This window comes from Anabrus simplex, chromosome 5 (genome assembly GCF_040414725.1).
Source record: "Anabrus simplex isolate iqAnaSimp1 chromosome 5, ASM4041472v1, whole genome shotgun sequence".
In the NCBI taxonomy this organism is placed as follows: Eukaryota; Metazoa; Arthropoda; class Insecta; order Orthoptera; family Tettigoniidae; genus Anabrus; species Anabrus simplex.
Window position 1 is genome coordinate 369,842,132 of NC_090269.1, and position 23,557 is coordinate 369,865,688.

The 23,557-nt window shown below is 38.6% G+C and overlaps 1 protein-coding gene across 1 annotated transcript in view; it reads right to left on the reverse strand.

Annotated features, from left to right (window-relative positions):
- The window catches only part of LOC137501006 (uncharacterized), a 146,953-nt gene that overhangs the window by 75,748 nt on the left and 47,648 nt on the right, over positions 1-23,557 (reverse strand). The window contains exons 5-6 of the mRNA XM_068227839.1: positions 13,234-13,449; positions 3,078-3,311 (exon numbers count right to left, since the gene is read on the reverse strand). Coding sequence (XP_068083940.1) covers positions 3,078-3,311; positions 13,234-13,449 — 450 coding nt within the window. The remainder of the gene's footprint in view (positions 1-3,077; positions 3,312-13,233; positions 13,450-23,557) is intronic.

Here is a 23,557-nt window from a genome sequence, read left to right on the forward strand (position 1 = left end):
TAGTATATTTTATTAAAACTTTGTTTATTTAACCTTGCTGGATCCATTCTGACCATGTGTCCATAGAATCGCAGCCGTCTTTTCCTTATTGTTGTTTCCAGGTCTTCTGTTCTTTTGTATATCTCCTTATTTGATCATAATTTGTAGTTTCCCTCTACCACCCTTGAGCCGTAAATCCTCCTTAATATTTTCCTTTCAATCTTTAGTAGTTTTTCCAGGTTCGTTAGTATTGCTGTTTCCAACCCATACAGAATCACTGGTTTTACCACAGCGTCATAATGTCTTAGTTTGGCATTAATGGAAAGATTCTTTTTGTTGTAAATGGCTTTGGTGGCAGTGTTTAGCCTTTCCAACTTAAGTCTCCTATTTTCTATGGCCCCTTTATCCATCCCGTTGCTGCTGATAATCTCTCCCAGGTATTTAAACTGCTTGTGACCTTAACAAATACATTGCAATTGGGAAATAACTCTGTGGCAATGATCACTTACATTAGTGTGCTAACAAAGTAAAGTTAAAACATAATTACACAAGAAGAAGAAGAAGAAGAAGAAGAAGAAGAAGAAGAAGAAGTAGAAGAAGAAGAAGAAGAAGAAGAAGAAATTCCATGGAATGAAAATATTACAAGAAATACTACTTGTTTAATATTATTCTAAATCCAGCATCATCATATACCATTTCACACACAACTTATGTATTTTCAGTGCTTATAGTATTATAGGTTGAGCTGCCAGCAGGTCACATGTTATTCTCTGCACTTTAGGTGCGCTAAATATTCCCGAGTCAGGGTGGTTATAATGCAATAGTTCATCGTTGGATATTGTTGAAATATATACATCATGGAGAGTGTGTGTATCTTTCGAAATCCTTGCCCGGGAATGTCATTCTCTCCTTGTCCACTTTGATCTATTTCCTATATTGAGCATTTGTATCAAATTTGGTTTTAAATTAGTGCAGATATTATAAAACATGATGATAGGTTTAGAAGTTCCTGGGTTTGGTTCCTAACTGGATCAAGCATTTTAATTGCATCTGGTTAATTCCTCTAGCTTGTGGGCTGGGTGTTTGTGTTCATCGTAAAACACATCCTCATTTACATACAACACATTACACAACTTATAAATCTCATTTTCATCTCTTATTGGCATCAACTCAACTAAGGTTTAGATTTAAGGAAGAATCTCACTTTCCAATACTTATTTGCTTTTGTATGTCTAGTTTATATAAACACAAATATATTCCAACTAAAAATTTAATTACGTGACAAAAAAAATACATGTTTTCTTCCTCTGATTTGGAACATCTTCAGCTAAATACATGTATAAAGATACAAAAATTGGCACATATGAAATTAAAAAACACTTACTGTATGATGATGTATTTGGAATCTCCTTTAAAAGTAAGGAAACACATATGTATTTTTTTGTTTTCAGAAAAATCCTCTTAAGGGGGTGAAAAAAGGTGGAAAAATGGGTTGAATACCTTTTATGAGGATACTTATATCTCAAAAACTGAAGATGTTACAGTCATGAAAATCTGTATTTGGAATCTCCTTTAAAAATAAAGACACACATACTTTGTGGCGGGAGGAGGGGGATGGAATCAACTTAAGGGGGTGTAAAAGGAGTTGAATTTATTTATGAGGATACAAATAAGAAGTGGACTTAAAAACAATGCACTCTTAAGGGGGTTTTGATTGGGTGGCGAGGAATGATGAAAAAAATGCATTTATATGAAATCGTTTTAATTATGAAGTTAAAATTTCAAATGATATCCTAGGTTAACATTGATTCTTTCACAGCCTGTACTTATATATTTCTCTGCGAAATGTAAAGAACTTCACCTTATTTTCTTGACACGGCATAAGCCCAAAAATAATAACAGAATGTTTGAAACAAATTCAACCGTTTAGAGAGTTAAATGGTAGTTAAGATCCGAAAACAAATATATACATTCCTTCCTCCAAAAGGGTTTAATGCACAGAGACAAAATTTCAAATAGTGGTGTATATTTTAAATCCTAGGTGTGAAATAGGAAATATTTTTTTAATGTTCCACCCCTAAAATGTTAAATGAGGTTATCTCTGTAAACAAAATTATTCATCCCTCCAAAACCATTTGACATACAAAGTTGTAATTTTACAAAAAGGGTCTTCATTACTGTCATATTTGTCAAATATCATATACTTAAAAATATTTCTCCCCCAAGGGGTTTAGATGGTGGTTGACTCTCAAAAACACAATATCCATTCTTCCGAAACTGTTTTAAGCATGAGCTTAATTTTTTTTACTGAAGGGTGGTCTTCTGTATCTGTAAAAACATTCACCCCCTAAAAAAAATTCATTCCTCCATTACTGTTTGATGTACAAAATTAACATTTCACAGGTTGGTCGCTTTTACATCCTGGATCTTAAATAAGATAGGGTTTATGGGGTTCAAATGAGTGTTAGATCAAAAAATAAATGTTCATTCCCCAAAACCGTTTGACGTACGAACTGAGGGTACATTTTACAGGCTCAGTTGACAGTGGACTCTCCAAAATATAAAACTTTGAATAATAACTTTCAGTTTAAACAGTAGTGAAGCACAGGTATCTGACTAGTCTGATTACTGGTATATGTTTCTTTCTATGTTGCTATCTTTCTATATATGACTTGGTGTGATACTTGGTTGTTCCTTTCTGATGCAAAAGTTGATTGTAAGTTGTGAATATGGAGAACATGACTGAACAAGCCTAATTTTCAATTTTTAAATGATAGAAGTTGACTAAATTGTACAGTTGCTATAAAAGGGAATGATTGCATGGTATTGTACAAATTCCTCTCAAGTACAATTTTCTCAGAAACAACTGAATCTATTGTTATAACATTTGTTGTGGGTATCTACAGGATTTGCATCTACATGGGAGGTGAATATTTTGACAGTAACTAAAATTAAGTCTGATAAAATATTAAATACAAGGTGAATATTTTGACAGTAACTAAAATTAAGTCTGATAAAATATTAAATGCAAGGACCCAATACCATGTGCTCATTCTTTTTTAGTGATTATACACACTATGATCATTACAAAGACTTACTCTTCCTTGGTCAAATTTTCTCTATGGTGTCTGCCATAAAGGTCTGTATAATTGACGTACATGAACTTGACTTCACTGCAGATAGTAACTGCTGGGAAAGGGATCTTCCATGTTGGAGTAGAAGATTCAGCAAAGGTTACAATGACTGGTGAGCTCTCCCACTTGTTCCACTGTGCAACGATCATCAGTGTACATCCTGCTATACTCACAATTATCACCAACAGCCAGCAAATTCTGAAAGTAACACAGTTCTTTTAAGACAGTTCTTATCATAACTGTTTTCTTCTAATTTCAGATTTAATCTGAGTGAAAGAATGAAGTGTCTTGTTTTAAAGATGAACTAGCCATTCATGCATTTCACAAGCAATATTTTCAATAGTAAATCCTAATGAATTATTGTGTAGTAAGCCAAAAGACCCAAAGTTTGAAACTATAGTCAAACCTCAATATCTTGAATCACTGCGGGAGGTGAATTTTATTTTGAGTTATAGAAATTTTGAGATATAGAGAATTCCCGCCTTTGATGGTTGCACGCAATTGAATCGCATGGAATTACTGCTTGATGCTGTTGTAAGTGTTATTTAACTATATAAAAACTAACTCGAAGTATTTTGACATTTTAATTACAACACTTATTACAGCAAGTCGTTGAAGACAGAATATGTACAATAGAGGAACCTCAAACATACCTACGTTAGCAACTTGGGAAAAATTCATTGATTTCTTCTGCTTTTTACCCTCAAGCTTCATTCCTTCCACATAGGTTTCAACAACAGTTATTGCTATAAAAACATTCACATTCGACTGCATCTGTATATGGGATCAAAAAATAGTCAGCGCACTTAACGCCTGGTCTGGTGACATTCCAGGAGAGGGTTCAAACAGCTCCAACTGCCTATCAGTCAGTCAGTCAATCAGTCAACACTGATCTGCATTTAGGGCAGTTGCCCAGGTGGCAGATTCCTTATCTGCTGTTTTCCTAGCCTTTTCCTAAATGATTGCAAAGAAATTGGAAATTTATTGAACATCTCCCTTGGTAAGTTATTCCAATCCCTAACTCCCCTTCCTATAAATGAATATTTGCCCCAATTTGTCCTCTTGAATTCCAACTTTATCTTCATATTGTGATCTTTCCTACTTTTATAAACGCCACTCAAACTTATTCGTCTACTAATGTCATTCCATGCCATCTCTCCGCTGACAGCTCGGAACATACCACTTACATGTTATAATTCTCATGTTAGGTCCGTATTGAAATGTACGTAAATACAAAGTATGTTACAAGTGTTTATTTATATATCCACCTATTCAATACAAAGAGATCTTTTTAGAAATTAAATATTATTATAAAATGTTAAGGGACATGTTTCGTCCATATTAAGGGCATCATCAGCCTCAAATTCAAACCTGTATGGTGAAAAATCAGGATCCTGATTGCTCTTACAAGCCATAAAAAGAGGATATCATTATAGGTGTCAGTCTAAACATACAAAATATTAGAATGTCCTTGGCTAAAATTGCAGTATCAAGCTGCATGTCATAAGTTCACATGAATATACTTTCCGGAGCGTTGAAAAACTTGTTGGGGTAGGGCAGTAAACAGCTCAGTCTTTATAATGAAACAGAAATGTGCCTCCTTGAAGATGATAAGAAAAAGCAAAGCTGATACACTGTTACAGATGTCAATATCGTATGTTGTGATAAGACAACAGATCTCTTAAATGGCTGTTCAGCTGCCTATAGTCTATTTAACTGGCTGAAGGAGTGAAAGTCGAATGTGTTATGATAAGATAACAGTCTTCCTTACGTAATTGTGGGAGCAAGGAAAAAGCATTCGGTTGTCTATAGATGTATTTATCTTATTTGAAGGACGAAAGTCGAAGGTTTATCGACGTTGATAGAGCTCTTTGGTGTGAAGTCTGTAACAAGAGGAGAGTGAATGCTTAGGAAGGTATTTTTGAAGAGAATGTGGGTTTAAAGAAAGGTAAAACATGGAAAATGTATAAAAACACTTACCCTTTCGTCTGTGAAGATGTAAATCAGTTCTGTTGTCTTATCACAACATACGATATTGACATCTGTAACAGTGTATCAGCTTTGCTTTTTCGTATCATCTTCAAGGAGACACATTTCTGTTTCATTATAAAGACTGAGCTGTTTACTGCCCTACCCTGTTGTAAACAAGGTTGGGTTTACAAAAAGCACAACTTCTTTATTTGCTTCACATGTAAAATTACAATATTTACACTAACAAAACTGAAAGTTATCTCGAAGCAAATTGAACTATGAATTTGGAGAAAGAGTCTGTCTTTGTACACTATATACACGTTGGAGTATTCACGTTCACTACTATTTCGGAAAGATAGTCCTTGTGACATGAAAAGTTCTTGATAGTCGAAAACTATCAGAAGCACTGACGTAAATATCTCAGAGAGTCCTTCCTTGTTGAAGTGTCTGAGTTCATTAACGTAAGTTCAATGACTGAAGAGTTCCTACTTAGCGAAACTAAGTCGATAATGGGAGCTTGCATTAGCTAGGGAATGATAGTGGCATATAATGGTAAGACTGGGCATGGACAGCGGAATAGGCAAGAGGAGCGGTGACCCGAGGTGAGACCTCTTACTGCCAGAAATTCAGTCCACCTGGCCGAAGCACATTTTCAAGAGGAGTAGCCTCCGTGCTCGACGTAGGGTGTATTCTGGAGCTGGACACCGGGGTCAGTGGGCGTCTGGACAGGCTAGGAGTTCCTTTATATAGCACACACGACGTTCCAGGCACGCGCACTGAGGGCTGCGCGTCGAGGCTCGAAGAATAACACACTGGCACGCGTGTAGCTGGCTGGCGGATCGAGAAGGGAGCGACGGACATACAACATACCCCAACAAGTTTTTCAATGCTCCGGAAAGTATATTCATGTGAACTTATGACATGCAGCTTGATACTGCAATTTTAGCCAAGGACATTCTAATATTTTGTATGTTTAGACTGACACCTATAATGATATCCTCTTTTTATGGCTTGTAAGAGCAATCAGGATCCTGATTTTTCACCATACAGGTTTGAATTTGAGGCTGATGATGCCCTTAATATGGGCGAAACATGTCCCTTAACATTTTATAATAATATTTAATTTCTAAAAAGATCTCTTTGTATTGAATAGGTGGATATATAAATAAACACTTGTAACATACTTTGTATTTACATACCACTTAGTCGAGCAGCTCTTCTTTCTCTCAATTCCTCCCAACCCAAACTTTGCAACATTTTTTTAACGCTACTCTTTTGTCGGAAATCACCCAGAACAAATCGAGATGCTTTTCTTTGGATTTTTTCCAGTTCTTGAATCAGGTAATCCCGGTGAGGGTCCCATACACTGGAACCATACTCTAGTTGGGGTCTTACCAGAGACTTATATGCCCTCTCCTTTATGTCCTTACTACAACCCCTAAACACCCTCATAACCATGTGCAGAGATCTGTACCCTTTATTTACAATCCCATTTATGTGATTAACCCAATGAAGATCTTTCCTTATATTAAATGCACCAGTGGTTGACAGGTAAACTACTATGTAGATATGTAATATATAAAGTGTGATGGGAAGATATACTGTAGTACACAAAGGAACAATAACACACAAACCTTAAATGCTGTATTGCACAGTTAATGTTGTACAGAATATTTTTATCTTGTATGGAAAAAAAGTTTGCTTCAAGATATAGAGAAATTTGTGCAATCAAATTTCGAGTTGTAGAGAAATAAATACACATGAAGAATGGAACAAACGGCAGGAAAATTGAAATTACTTTGAAGTACTGAAAATTCAAATAATGGAGGTTCAAGATATTGAGGTCTGACTGTGTTATTAATTGCATGGCATACAATAAAACAACATTAATTATACAAGAACAATATGGATACACAATTCATAAATTAATATCCAAGCTCCTTGGATACTCCACTGAGTAAGGTGTTATGTGCATAAAATCCCCGAGGTTGCCATTTAAGCTCAAAGAACACTCATAAACAATGTGAGCTAGTCTGTCCCTCAGCACCACAATAACTCACGGAAGATGTTAACTTCCTAACAAAGTTTGAAAATGAAAACTCTATGTTAGTAACTAATTCTATGAGGAACTTTAAGACTGTGAAGTGATGGTAATAATTAGCTTTTATCTTCAGTCATATGTAGGGTTACCATATTTTGTTTTCCACAAACCAGGACACTCTGAATTCTGAAACGTAAGGACACATTTTATTAACCACCATCATTACATTATCAGCAGTTGAAATATTTAATTTTAAATAAACACTCTAACTCAACTAATACCAAAGATTATCACCTAGTACCGGTTTCAGGAAGATAAACAAACTTCATAACTAGGTTGTGATCCTCGGGTATTTTAAAATTGGTGATAATTTATTTGCTTTTCTAGATGCAGACTTTTTCCCAGATCGTCAATTACGAAGGCCTATGTGCATATCACTGAATCACCTTTCATGCATGTTTTGAACTACAGTCAGCTGATTTGAAACTGAAATCATGAGAGGCTGTGTGGTAAGCAAAAGTTGTTTCTTTTGCAGCCATTGCAAGTTCCTTGCTCTGAGGATCCGTGTTCTTGAAATACGAGGTGATATTCGAATCAGATGCTTCTGATACAGCAGATTCATGCTTTGCACTCCAAACATGGTCAACGATATCAGATCAACCTTCATATGCCACAGAAAAAATACTGCCACAGTGTGAGCACGTAACTCTACTTTCTTGATTACACACTGTTTTCAAATATCAATATTCTTTCCCAACCTCATCTGTAAACTTACAACTCCACTTCAGCATTTTGGAAAGAAAGTAAAAGCACTAGCACAAGAGAAAGACAACATTCATCAAACAACAGAGAAAACAATAACCGAGTGGAAAATATGGTAACACCACAGGATCACTTACAAAGAATGAAACGGTGTGAATTATTTTCGAGCAGCGGTTTCCATAAAAACTGGGACAAAACTGTGAACTGGGTGGGACACTAGGACAGAGCTTCCAAACTGGTATGGTCCCGGCTAAACCAGAATGTATGGTCATATGAAATGAAACCCTTCACAGAGAACAATCGATCATTGAATTCTGAAGCATTACCGGTATGTGTTTATGATTGTAACCATGGAAGTGTTGGTTATTTACATGTATCTATTAGCATTAGCTTAATAGAAAGGAGACAATGCTGTACATGCACTGTCAAGTGGATGGTGAAGATCTGGAATTAAATGAAAATATCATCAAAAGGACTACCAAATTTAAACACTTGGGTTCAACAAAAAAATTAATGCTGAGAAGGAAGTGGGATGCAAGACTGGTCATTATATATATTTATTTATTTTTTTTGCTAGTGGCTTTACATCACACTGACACAGATAGGTCTTATGGCGACGACGGGATAGAAAAGGGCTAGGGGTGGGAAGGAAGCAGCTGTAGCCTTAATTAAGGTACAGCCCCAGCATTTGCCTGGTGTGAAAATGGGAATCCACGCAAAACCATCTTTAGGGCTGCCGACAGTGGGATTTGAACCCACTATCTCCCAGATGCAAGCTCACAGCCACGCGCCTCTAACCGCACAGCCAAATCTCCCGGTTCATTATGTTTTAAGAGGAAGTACAACTTGGCAACCATCCTCTCTTAACACTAATCAGGGCAAATATTCTCCTATAGGAAGAGGAATTAGGGATTGGAGTAATTTTTCAAGGCGAATGTTCAATAAATTTCGAAGTTCTGTGAAATCATTTAAGAAAGTATGAGGTAAAATATTGATAGGGAATCTACCACCTGGGCAACAGTCCTAAAAGCAGATCAATGATGACTGATGATTCTACTTCAGTAGGCCTATCTCCCCATATTACTATGGCATCTACAAACATTAGCGCCTTTGCCATTTCTTCTCATCTTCTGTCTTGCACCCTTGTGGATTCAATACATGACTGTGATAAAGAGTATGAGGGACAGTATGCTTCCCTGTTTCTTCCCTGGTTTTTTCATTACTAACACATTTTTTGTGAAAAATGATGACTTCTAAAACAAAATTTATTTGAATGAACACATTTTCAAAGATACAGGAGCTGCCAGTTGTATACAAATGTAATTATAAATCCATACAGAAATTGCACACAAATTTCTTTGTTGTTGATGAGGATGAATACATTTTTTGACACAATCTGAAGCATTTGGTACACTTACCCTTTTCTATCTTTTCTGAGAAAACTGTTTTCCAGTAATAGGACATGACATATCATGTTTGTTGAGCTATCATCATCATCAGTTGATATGAACTAAACTTGTATTTCTTCCTTAGTGATATTTGAACTTGAAACACATTTCCTCATTTTCTTCCTTGGATGGTTTTGTAGGTGAAGTACCTGGCTGGTCTTCTGATTCAATATTGAGTCTATTCTTGGCCTTTGATTGTAGTTATTTCTTCACGTTCTTCAAGTTCCTATCATTTCACTAAGGATGCTTCTAGTGTTGCTTCATAGCAAGACCCTGTCACTGTTAATGAAGTACCAGCTCTGGAAGTGATTGTTGAGGTCTTAACTCCATCCCTAGGATGGACTTAAGAACCTTGAGCACAGATAGATAAGAAGACTAATTTAGGGGAGGGGAATGATTTTGTGCATCTTACTGTGTGTAATGCATTATAGTTCACATTGCATAATTCTGGCAGATGTTGAATTTCAGTTCTATTAGGGTGTGTGTATTTGTTTTACATATGCAATTTTTTTAAATGATCCCTACTGCCTTTAACACAGAGCTATAAGAAATCCCTACCTGTTGTGAAAGATGCTTAAGAGATTTTTGTGGGATTGTCATGTACTGTAACTTTATTGAGAACTCTATGCTGTCTGTTTGGTTTCTTAGGCTGAACACTTCCTGTGGCCTCAAATTTGTTATAAGTTATTGTTCTATGATCTGGAAATTCTACACCCCAGAATCTCTCTTGAAATAATGTTTGGACCTGATTGACTGAATGAGTTATTATGAATCTTAAATAAACACACATTGTGCAGTAGTAAACATATAATGAGCCATAATATACTTTGTGATTTAATACACAAATCAGAATAGCACACAACCACCAAATGTATCTTTCAATAGGCACTCACTCACTAACAAGCCTGTTTTACATCCAAGGCCAAAAGAGTTGCATGTGCACCTCGCATGCATTGAACTCACCAGATGGTTGCCATTAATGCTTTCATGGCCCGTACTTATAGACATGATATTGTATAGGCTTTTGGGCTTGTGCTGTGTCAAGAAAATAAGGTGAAATTCTTAACGTTTCACAGAAAACTGTGTTCTGTGTCCTCAGAAGAATTCTCGACTGTCCACGAGAAAGGCTTCTTAAACAATGACACTTTTGAATTTGGAACAATAGAAGTAGAAGTGGAAATGGTACGTTCATTCACCACCAGATGGACCCCAGGATGTGGCACAACGCTAGCGTTCGAAGCGGAAGCTGACCGAACCATCACAATCAGACTAAGCGGTTCACATAACGTGTTTGCGTAACATATGACAGGTGTAAGTCATAGACATAAGCCTGGAATGAAACATCTGGCGACGAGGAACGTACGACTTTGGAAAAACACCCAGATGAAATAACAATAGTGAAGGGGCAGGGAAAGGAACTACCTACTTAATTGATAGCCGGTGTCCCTGTTGAAATTGGTAGGTTTTCTACATATTTCCACAGCTTCCCATATAATCCTGGACCTGTAGTGTCTAATGTGGGTAAGAGCTCGAGCATCTTGGAACATGACATCATGACTCGACGATAGAGCATGCCCATTAATGGTTATGAATTTCATGTTTTTGGTCCGTATTGAATAATATATAAGTAATAATAATAACAACGTAAAAGTTTCCACCTTTTCAATACTAAAATATATTCACAAAATTATAAATTACGCTATTGCCGATTTGTCAGGTTGGTTGAGACGAATATTACGTTCATGTTCTTTGACACGGCTACCAATGGACCGGCATGTTTGGCCGATGTATACTTTACCGCACGTACAGGGAATTTTGTATACCCCAGGATGTACAAGTGGGGACAATTTGTCCTTGGTTTTACTCAGACTGTGAGCAGTTTTAGTGGATGTGCCAAACACTGTTTTTATATTGTGTTTGCGGAGGACCTTGGCAATTCGATCTGTGGTGTTGTGAATGTAAGGCAAGTAGGCAGTTCCCTTCACTTCTTCCTTCTGTGAGATTTGCTTGGTTGTTTCTCTGGGATGTAGAGCTCTTTGTACTCGCTCTATGAATCTGCAAATCGCTGTAACCATTACCCTTGAATGCGACTTTGAGCAGTTGTCATGGTCATGGTTGTCATGTTGCTGAGAGGAAAAGTATGATACAGCTGGTTCTCAGTACAAATGCTATCACTTTACATTCATCAGATTATCAAAGTGGCATTTTTTATCAAGATGATAACAGTTCTGTGCATTTAAACAGCTTTGACTTAAGAATTGTTTATCGTAACTACAAAAACCTAGGCCAGATATACAAAGATAAGTGACGAACAGGTAAGTTTGCATGTTGAAATTTAATTGGCAGTATTCTTGAGTAAAATGATATGTGAAAAAGCAACCGCCCCAATGAAATTCCTGTAGAGGCCTGAAAATGTCTGGAGGAAGAGGGAACCTATACGTTGTGGAATCTATTCCAACAGATATTTCAAGAAGAAACAATGCCCAAGGAATGGAAAGAGAGTAAGTTACCATAATTCCTGTTTATAAGGAGAAGGGGGACATTCAGGATTGTGCAAATTAAAGAGGAATTAAACTCATATTGCACACTATGAAGATCTGGGAAAAAATTATTGAAGGTAGGCTTAGGGAGGAGACGACAATAGGGGAAAAACAGTTCAGATTTATGCCAGGGAAAGGAACTACTACTGAGGCAGTTTATGGAAAAGTGTACTTAGAAAAGACTTATGATCAGGTGCCCCATCAGGAAGTACGGAAGATTAGTGGATCTTAAGTAGCTGAAACTGTTCCTTGCCTAGAGCTGGTTTCCATCTACCTGAACAGTACCAGAGAAGTATGTGTGCCTTGTTCAGGACATGTACCAAGGAGCAAAGATGCAAGTTAGAAGCAGTATAGAATTGATGGAAGTCATAACAGTCCAAGTTGATCTTCATCAAGGATCTGCACTGAGTCCCTATATTTTTGATATGATAATGGATGTTTTCTCTGAAAATCTAAGAGAAGCAGTTCCTTGGTGTATGCTACTTGCAGATGATATTGTACTATGCAGCACAAATAAAGAACAGCTTGAATATAAACTAGAATGCTGGAAAAGAGCTCTAGAGGAAAGAGGTCTTAAAATCAGTTGGCATAAGACTGAATATAATGTGTTTGGGTGGAACTGGAAATGAAACTGTTCAGATAGATGGAAACCAGCTCCAGGCAAGGAACAGTTTCAAATACTTAAGATCCACTATGTCTGCTGATGGTAATCTAGATCTAGAAATTACCTGCCGAATTCAAGCTGCCTGGTCCAACTGGAAAGGGTTATCTGTTGTTCTCTGTGACAGTAGACTAAACATGCGAACAAAGGGGAAAGCCTGTAAAAAATGTGCGGTGAGACCTGCTATGCTATATGGTGCAGAAACTTGGCCAACAGTGCAGTCACAATGTAAGCGACTGGAAGTATCTGAAATGAAGATTCTGAGATGGATGTGTGGGGTTACGAGGAAAGACCACATCAAGAACACCAAATATATGAGGCAGCGTTAAAGTGACTGAAACATCTAGAAAGGTCCAAGAAAGATGATTGCTCTGGTACGGCCACATTAAGTACAGGGATGAAAATTGTGTGGGAAGGAGAATGCTTGACATGGAGGTGGAAGGTAGGAGGGAGAGAGGTAGACCCAGAAGAAGATGGATAGATTGTGTGCGGGAGTATCTGAGGGAAAATAATTTATGAGAAAATGCCATTTGGGACCGAGGGAAATGGAAACAACTTGTCAGAAACGTTGACCCCGCATGAATGGGAAAAGAAGAAGAAGAATTCTTGAGGTTATATCTAGCAACCTTCAGTTAGAGACACAAATTACTTTATTTTGCATCAGAATAGCAGAATCATTCTAGAGATTCTTACACACCTTTCTGACCAATGGCGGTTCTCCTCTCCCAAGTATTGAAGTCCATGGAGACTTGTACACCGACAATATTCTTGGGCATATTCTGTTCCATAATGTATTGTTCTTCTGATCATGGAACCTTCTGTTTTATTTATTTTTGCTCTCAATTCATCTCCTGAATGAGCAAGTTGGCCTAGCAAGGAGATAGGAGAAGGTCTGAGCTTATCTCTGTCATTTCTGGAACAGAAAACATAGCTATCATTTAAAAGTTATGCATTCAAAAACATAAAATAAAATTTAAAATAAAAAATACTGATCAGAGTGGAGGCGCATTTTAATGCTGTACGGTCATGTGCATAGCCAAGTGGGGGAAACTGTGGGGGTGGGGTGGGGGTAGAACCCCTCCCCACCCATGGAATGTTTACAAAAAGAAAATAAACTGACACCACAGATGCACAAGCACCTTCATTGGGTTCTATCATAATTTTGTACCTACACCCACCCATTCAGCCCATCCTGGCTATGCTACTATTTATGGCTATCATGCCAAGCTGCGCATTTAGGGGATGAGTGGGTTCAAACCCCACCATCAGCTGTCTTAAGAATGTTAGGTTTATTTGTGGTTTCCCATTCCACTTCAGGCAAATGCTGGGAGAATTCCTATTCATAGGCTACAGATAGTTCCTATCATTTCCTCACTCAATTTCATTCACCATCATACCGAGTGGCTGTGAGCTTGCATTAGGAAGATAGTGAGTTTGAATCCCACTGTCGGCAGCCCTGAAGATGGCTTTCCATGGTTTCCCATTTTTAAATAATAATAACATTATTTGCTTTACGTCCCACTAACTACTTTTACAGTTTTTGGAGATACTGAGGTGCCCAAATTTAGTCCTGCAGGAGTTCTTTTATGTGCCAGTAAATTTACCGACACGAGGCTGTCGTACTTGAGCACCTTCAAATACCACCGGACTAAGCCAGGATCAAACCTGCCAAGGTGGGGTCAGAAGGTCAGCGCCTCAACCGCCTGAGCCACTCAGCCCGGCAAATGCTGGCTGGGGCTGTACCTTAATTAAGGCCATGGCTGCTACCTTCATAATCCTATCCCTTTCCTACCCCTCCAATGTCTAAAACCTTTGATGCGTTAGTGTGGTGTTAAATATTTAGAAAAAAAGAAATCACCATCTTTCATTTCATCTTTAGTTAAGGCATTAGGAAGGGTATCCAACTTTAAAAACATACCATATAATTTCATCTCACCCCATTCCCAACCCCATATCAGGAAGCAGGACTAAGGGGTAGACATACAATAGACCTACAGCAAAAATGTAAAAACCCAATCTGCCTACTCAAAATACAATTGACACCTCTTAACTTGAAATCAATAAGCTTTCATGTCTTCAAATCACCAAAACAGATTCTGGTGTGGTTTTTTTTGCAAGACAACTTCAACTGAGCTAGTGTCTGGCTCCCTGGCTGAATACCTTCGTTTCCTGGCACTGCTGGGAATTTTAACTTTGTTTTATTAATTATCTTGGTTGGGGACTGGGTATTTGTGTTCATACTAATACACAGCTTCATTTACATACAATACATCACACTACAAATCACCACAGAAACATGCAATGATGAATACATCCACATAGGGACTGCATCAGGAAAGGCATCCAGCCATAAAATTAAGCTACCAGGCGAGTTGGCCATGTGATTAGAGGCACGTGACTGTGAGCTTGCATCTGGGAGATAGTGGGTTTGAATTCCACTGTCGGCAGCCCTGAAGATGGTTTTCCGTGGTTTCCCATTTTCACACCAGGCAAATACTGGGGCTGTACCTTAATTAAGGCTATGGCCGCTTACTTCCAACTCCTAGGCCTTTCCTATCCCATCGTCGCCATAAGACCTATCTGTGTCGGTGCGACGTAAAGCCAGTAGCAAAAAAAAAAAGCTAATTACGTAAGAACCTCGTTTATCCGGATTTAGTAGGAGCTGAACTGATCCGGATTATCGAAAACCCGGATAATTCGGGAAAATTAAAAAACAAATAGGGCCTAGACCTACAGTAGATGTTATATAATCTATTAAAATAAATTGTACAGTAATACCTTTTTTTCAATTGTATAAAATATATACGAACACTTTTTTTTACATTTACAACTCTGTTTTATGCATTAAAATAATGTGCGAGGTTTTCTGTTTTACATTTGTATAGCGTTTGCGCGCAGCACGATCAGGAAGACGTTTTACTAACAGCAGTTCTGTCGGTGTGGTTTCAGTCTAGGATTCTAAATAGTCCATCAGTTTGTCCAGCTGCATGAGTCATTGTTTCTTCTGATGGAGCACCTGTTTCATGTTGGGAAAAACACAAACAACCTGTCCCCATGCCAGAAGAATTAATCACACGCGATTAAAAACCCCGACCTAGCCCGAATCGAAGCCGGAACCCTGCGAACATTCACCTCTTCATATTCACTCAAAACACCACATTACCAACCACAACAGGAAGACGCAATAGTAATTACATCCCTACACATACAGTTGCCGCCAAGAAGGGCATCCAGCTGTAAAACAGGGTCAAATCCACATGTGCGACACAGTTTCCACCCGCAACCGCTCAGGTGTGGGTAAAGCAGTAGAAAAAGAAGATACTCATTTTAAAAATTCACCCGTTTTTTTATTCTTCTCACCCCCTTAAGTGGATTTTCAAAAAAAGGGTGTTCATTTTTAAAGGAGATTCCGTATACCAATTTTAACGTCTGTAACATCTTCATTTTCTGAAATATATGTATCCTCATATAAATAAATCAACTCCTTCCTCACTTCTTTTCACCCCCTCCCCCCCATTAAATGGATTTTCTGAAAACGAACATTTGTGTTCTTTTATTTTTAAAGGGGATTTCAAATACAATGTCTGTAGCATTTTAGGGTTTTGTGATATATTGTAGATAATTTCGCTGCTGTAGAATCCTAGAGCTGACGTTGCCATGGTTTCGGCAGTTCATTATTTTATCCGATTCCTGGAGCAGGGGTAGTGTGGTGCCAATATCTCCGTAACGGTTGGTTTTTAGGGCCCGTAGGGCTTACCGAGTTTTGTTCGTTGCGTCAAGGGGATTAAACTGAGCTTTGTCTCGTCCTTGTACGACAAATTCGATATTTTGCCTATATTAGCCTATTATTTTTATATCTCCCCCCCCCCCCCCGTGCGCCCCACCGCGAATTGTTTTGAAAATAAAATACAGCCCATGTTACTCACTGGCAATGTAGCTTTCTATAGGTGAAGTAATTATTAAAATCGGTTCAGTAGTTTTTGAGTCTATCGTTACAAACGAATATACACATTTTTCTTCTTTATAATATTAGTATGGATATATCACAAAAACCTAACATGTTACAGACATAAAATTTGGTGTTTGGAATCTCCTTAAAAAAAAAAAAAAAAAAAAAAAAAGTTTTCAGAAAATCCATTTAAGGGGTGAAGGTTGAAAAGAAGTGAGGAAGGACTTGAATTCTTTATATGAGGATACATATTATCTCAGAAACGAAGGAAGATCTTACAGACGTTAAAATTGGTAGGCCGTACTTGGAATCTCTTTTAAAAATAAATGAACGCACGTTTTCTGGAAAATCCATTTAAAAGGATGAAACTTTTTAAAAAGCGGGTGATATTATAAAATCTTCTTCTCTTCTACCGGCTTTCCCACACCTGTGGGGTCGCGGGTGCGAACTGTGTCGCATATGTGGATTTGACGCTGTTTTACGACTGGATGCTCTTCCTGACGCCAACCCTATGTGTAGGGATGTAATTACTATTCCTATTGTGGTTGGTAATGTGGTGTGTTCAGTGAATATGAAGAGGAGAGTGTTGGGACAAACACAAACAACCTGTCCTCGAGCCAGAAGAATTAATTACACGCGATTAAAATATCCGACCCAGCCCGGAATCGAAACCGGAACTCTGTGAACCGAAGGCCTCAACGATGAATTCTCAGCCAAGGAGTTGGGCAGTTTTTAAAATTAGTATATCTTCAGTATATCTCATAAACTTAACATGTTACAGAAATAAAGAAACCCTCTTTTTTTTTTTTTTTTTTTTTTTTTTTTTTTGACTGTTTCTCACATGTAGAGTTCCACGTCGCATGTTCCAGATTTAGCTCTGCCAGTAGCTTGGTCATCTTAGCCCCAAAAGACAATGCCACAAATGTGGTTTACGAAGAGGTTCTGGCGTAAATGAAATGCAATTTTTCGGCGAGTTTTTATACTTTAGGAATTTTCAGATAATGTCTTAGTGCAGTACCGAGGAACAATTAATTTTTATCAACTTACGAATTCCTCGCGTGCAAAGCCGTGGGTAACAGCTAGTACAGTTATACCCTGCTTTTATTATTTTCTTGAAGGGATCAATTACGGTACTTCTCAGATAATCTGGGCTGCCACAAAGACAAAGTTTAACGCAAAACTAAGTAATCTCAAACTAAAATTAAACACTTAACAATAAGTCTAAATCTACAAAAGAGTTCGTAAATAATTAACCAACGTCATAATAAATAAATCAACAAAATAATCACTCTAAACAGGTAATGCAAATCCTGAAAGCAAATATTAAAAAAAGTACCGTACCCGAGCAGAGCCGGGTATTACAGCTAGAATGTTTATAAAAGCTTCACAAAGTTGATTTTTTCTTCACATTCTCTTTTTTTTTCTTGATGCCGATGGTTTTCGCCTCTGTGGTGTAGTGGTTAGTGTGATTTGGTGGTTAGCTGCCACCCCCGGAAACCGGGTTCGATTCCCGACTCTACCACGAAATTTGAAAAGTGGCACGAGGACTGAAACGGGGTCAACTCAGCCTCGGGAAGGCAGGTGAGTAAAGGGGGCTCGATTCCCACGTCAGCCATCCTCGAAGTGGTTTTCCGTGATTTCCCGCTTCTTCTCCAGGCAAACGCCGGGATGGTATATAACTTAATGGCCGCGGCCGCTTCCTTCCCTCTTCTTTGCCTATTCCTTCCACTCTTCCCATCCCCCATACAAGGCTCCTGTTCAACATGACAGGTGAGGCCGCCTGGGCGAGATGTTGTTCCTCCTTCCCAGTTGTATCCCCGACCCAAAGTTTGATAGGAAGCTGCCCTTGAGGCGGTAGAGGGGGGAACCCTTGCTGATTCCGAGGGAACAACCATCTCGGGACGGTAAATGGATTAAAAAAGATAAAGAAAGAAAGAAAGAAAGAAAGAAAGAAAGAAACCGATGGTACCGAGAGTGAACAGTTTTCTTAAAGACAGATAGGTCTTATGGGCCGGGCTGAGTTCTTTTCTGGCTCAGTCCGGTGGTATATGAAGGTGCTCAAATACGTCAGCCTCATGTTGGTAGATTTACTAGCACGTAAAAGACCTCCTGTGGGGAAAAAATCCGGTACTTCGGCGTCTCCCTCAAACAGTCAAGAAGTAGTTAGTGGGATGTAAAACGATAACATTATTATTATTATAGGTCTTCTGACGACGATGGGAGAGGAACGGGCTAGGGAGGAAACGGCCGTGGCCTTAATTGAGGTACAGCCCCAGCATTATACTGGTGTAAAAATGTGAAACCAATGAAAATCATCTTCAAGGCTGTCGACAGTGGGGTTCAAACCCACTATCTCCCGAATACAAGCTTACAGCTGCGTGCTCCTAACCGCATGGCCAACTCGCTCGGTGTTGTGAGCAGTTCTGGCGGACAGTTCTTTTCATTTCACCTCAAAATATTCCTTTGGCACTTACATCACTTTGTCTCGCCATTTCTAAGTGGAGCATGGCTCTACTCACTACCCCCACACATGCACGAACGACATCTAACAATGCACTGATCATTGCCACAAACCTGGTAAATCTGGTGGAAGGATGTGCCATAGTATCCAGACTTCGTGAATGTAGCCTTTCAACAGACAACAACAGTGTCTCTGTGATGTTAGTCTGAAGTACAGAAGTCACCACACCTAGATTGCGTGAGCTGCCTCATGCCATTTTACGACGAATACATGTTGTTCCTCCTGGGACATATAATGGCGCGACAGGTGAATGTAACCATAATCAGAATGGAACTAGAAAGTGTATTGACGAGCATTCTCAGTAATTAGATTAAACTGAGTACCCAGAAGTTTGTCGTTGAGGTAATCGCAACCTCAGAATAGCCACTAGTGTTAGATTAACATGAACACAGACATGTGAAATGAGGGACAGCATTCTTATTCAATAACAATATTTAGAAACAGAAAAAGAAAACCAGAGCAATAATAGAGATTGTTTCTCAAGTACATTTTTGAACGAGTCTTATGTGCAGAGTTTTCAATAATATTCACAAGTAAACAGAAAAATAGAACTTCATTCATAAATGAATATTTTGTACGAATGTTTTATGTACGAATGTATGAATTTTTTTTTTTTTTTGCTAGTTGCTTTACGTCGCACCGACAGAGATAGGTCTTCTGGCGACGATGGGATAGAAAAGGCCTAGGAATTGGAAGGAAGCGGCCGTGGCCTTAATTAAGGTACAGCCTCAGCATTTGCCTGGTGTGAAAATGGGAAACCACGGAAAACCATTTTCAGGGCTGCCGACCGTGGGGCTCGAACCCACGATCTCCTGGATGCAAGCACACAGCCGCGCGCCTCTACGCGCACGGCCAACTCGCCTGGTGTATCAAAATTAATCACAAGTAAAAGAATTAGAACTTGCTTAATAAATACATTTTCTTAGTAAATGTCCTATTACTGTATATTAAGCATTTCATGAAACGAAATGTGAAAGCTCTAGCACCATATGTACCGCCTGAAAAGTCTACATTGGGAAATGTTCTCTGAAGGAATACCCGCTTGCTGATCTTATTTCTTGATATAAAACCATCTACCACCTTCTCCAGATTTAACTCCTTAGCAGCCTTCGAAGACTACCGAACTCCAAGTTTGGGAAGGGGGGCAAAATGGCACTTTGCCCCCTAAGATCACTTATGGGAGGCGCCACTGAACACTGATGGAGTTGTTAGTGGTTTAACGCCGTGATACCTCTGACAGATCTTTTGGATGCAATGGCATAATAAAGGGAAAAGGTAGAGGGGAGGGTGTGTGTGTGACGTGGTTAACTCAGTAGTTTAAGGGGAGTCATGACTGAAATTATGAACCCTACTTATCAAAACCAAATTTAAAATTAATAATAATGAGGTGTAACCCAACAGAAAATTTGGAGTTGATTAGTTGCAAAGTTATTGGTAAATGATTTTTATATGTTACAATGAAAAATGCTTTTTGCGACACAGCTTTCATTTTTATTGACTATAATTTGGCAGACTTGTCAAATAATAATAATAATAATAATAATAATAATAATAATAATAATAATAATAATAATAATAATAATAATAATAATAATAATAATAATAATAATAATAATAATAATAATTGTTACGGAGTTATCCGTGCAGAGGTGAAAGAAGGTGCGGGCTGGAATGAGTCTAACTACAAGTCCGAAAGATGAATTAAAATTTCAATAAAGGTTATATTTTCAAGAGACAACGAGATTTAACAAATTTTCACTGGGTGAAATAACAATAAAAACACAGGTACAATGATAACTTTACAAACGAAAGCACAAGTTTCGGGGTCTTTACAAGTTCTGGCTTCGAGCCTCAGTTACACAATCCTTGAGCTACCAGCCCAACATTACCAAGGTACACTCATTTATTCAAAGGGCAGAAAACCCCTTCATTCAAGGAGCACTTTCTCCCAACTTTTAACCTCAAGCCTCCCAGAGGCACTTTTCAAACACAAGAAAGAGCTGAGCCGCTCTCAAATTTTCAAGCCTATTAAAGGCAATACCAGACTATTACACAAATTGCCATCAAGGCACCACTTACATCAAATGACATGGGGGTATCTCGTACCCAACCTACTGGGCCTTAGTAGAAAAGAACAGATTAATTAAATGGCCCAAAATACTAAGATGAATGGAGGCGTTGCTTGCACTCCTACATGAAACCTTCTAAAACCTAAGGGGCACTAGGCCGATTTAACAGGGGCTATTCCCAGACTAGGGAGGTGACTCTTATAATTCTTTTTAACACATTAAGAAGAGAAGAAAATCGGTTAAGAAAACGTAGTCACCTCAAATCAAAATGAAGGGGAGCTCGAGAGGGCAGAGCACTCTCTATCCCCGATTTACAGTTTAAGAAAATTTTGCGTAAGCCGGCACAAAGTTACATTTTTAGACAGGTAGGTTATGTTGAAAAGGTTTCGGACCTTCCCCGAGGGTTAAACTGCTGAGCTAGCAAGAAGTAAAGATGTTAAAAGGCCATTACCTTTGGTGGTGAGCTGCTCCCCGAAGGAAGAGGCGCTACCCGCCCCCTGCTATACTTCCATACACTAAGCTAGATGTTGTTGAAGTGGCCGAGAGACAAGAAAATCAGCAGTTTTTATATCCTCGTGGAAGATTCGAGATCTTTCATGAATAAAACAGCCACACCCACTACATTTTATTGGCTGGCTAAAGGTTACACATCAAAATTGGAGAAGAAAGACCCGATTGGTCAAAAATTAATTACAGAAATTTACGATTGGCTAAATTCAAAACTGGCGGAAAGAAAGATTAATATTGCCAACCCACAAATGAAAGAACAACATTTAGTAAAGAACAAACTTATGAATACAAAATATCTTCAAGAAAAGTTCCTTCACTTCGCACCAGAGTGCATGATTATAGTTTTTGGTTAGAGACATCTGTGAGAGAATGTCCACAATTCTTGATAATTAGTAAACAAAAACAATTCGAAATTAACACAGTGACATCTTCTAATAAACGGTTGAATTAATTCAGTTTTAAAGTTCAGAGTTTCAGCTGTAGAGGAGTACTTTAAGGCGGAAAATTCAAATGTGTGGCGTATAGGTGTACCAACCGGTACAATAATAATAATAATAATAATAATAATAATAATAATAATAATAATAATAATAATAATAATAATAATAATAATAATAATAATAATAATAATAATAATGTGGCCTCAGCCACCGCGTGCAGACATTTCAATTTCACGCCATCTGGCTGTATGCTCGTCAATTTCGACGTTTTGTTTTACTCTAGGCCCACTAGACGGCAGACCGAGTAAACCGAAACTCTCTTGGGCGTCTATAGCTGAGATTTAATTAATTTTGTCGGGTAAACACCAAATGTGTCACCAGAGTACTTTTACATGCCGACATCGTACGACATGGAGTGTCGAATGGACTTTTTTCCGCCCTTCAAAAATCCGACTATCTCTGCCGGGTTTGAATCCGCCATCTTGGGATCCGGAGGCCGACACTCCACCACTGATCCACACAGGCAGCTAGATGTGTCAAAACACTCATATACTTGAATAACTCCGGATACTGCAGGTATACACTGTTGAAGACTTTTTCGATTTTTTATTATTCATTCAATAGGCAAAAATCTAGTTTCGCTCTATTTTCAGAATAAAAAATATGAAAGCAGTCCACCTCTGTGGTGTAGTGGTTAGTTTGATTAGCTGCCACCCCCGGATGCCCGGGTTCGATTCCCGGCTCTGCCACGAAATTTGAAAAGTGGTACGAGGGCTGGAACGGGGTACACTGAGCCTCGGGAGGTCAACTGAGTTGAGGTGGGTTCGATTCCCACCTCAGCCGTCCTCGAAGTGGTTTTCCATGGTTACCTACTTCTCCTCCAGGCAAATGCCGGGATGGTACCTAACTTAAGGTCACGGTCGCTTCCTTCCCTCTTTCTTGTCTATCCTTTCCAATCTTCCCATCCCCCACCAAGGCCCCTGTTCAGCATAGGAAGTGACGCCGCCTGGGCAAGGTACTGGTCATCCTCCCCAGTTGTATCCCCGATCCAAAGTCTCACGCTCCAGGACACTGCCCTTGAGGCGGCAGAGGTGCGATCCCTCGCTGAGTCCGAGGGAAAAACCAACCCTGGAGGGTAAACTGATTAAGAAGAAGAAGATAAAATGCAGAACTATTTTTAATTACTTTACATATTTAAACATTCTCTGAAAATTTCAGGGGAATCCGATAAGATCTCCGTCGCAAGGAGCATTTATGCATGGCACAGAGCTGAAAGAGTTTTAAGGTAGATAAAAGCAATTTAAAGTTTTATGAAACTTCCTTGCTTTAACATTGCTCTGGACCGTAAATTACTCCCTGAGATGTCATTCTCCTCTTACGCACAGCCTATGCCTACTACAAGATAAACACATTCTAGCGGTATTATTGAAATGGTAGTCCGAAAGAACTTTGCAGCAAATTTTGTCTGACAGCCGAGAGAAAGGGACGTTGGCCTGCTCGATATACGTTGAGCCGCTACCCTTTAAATCCGG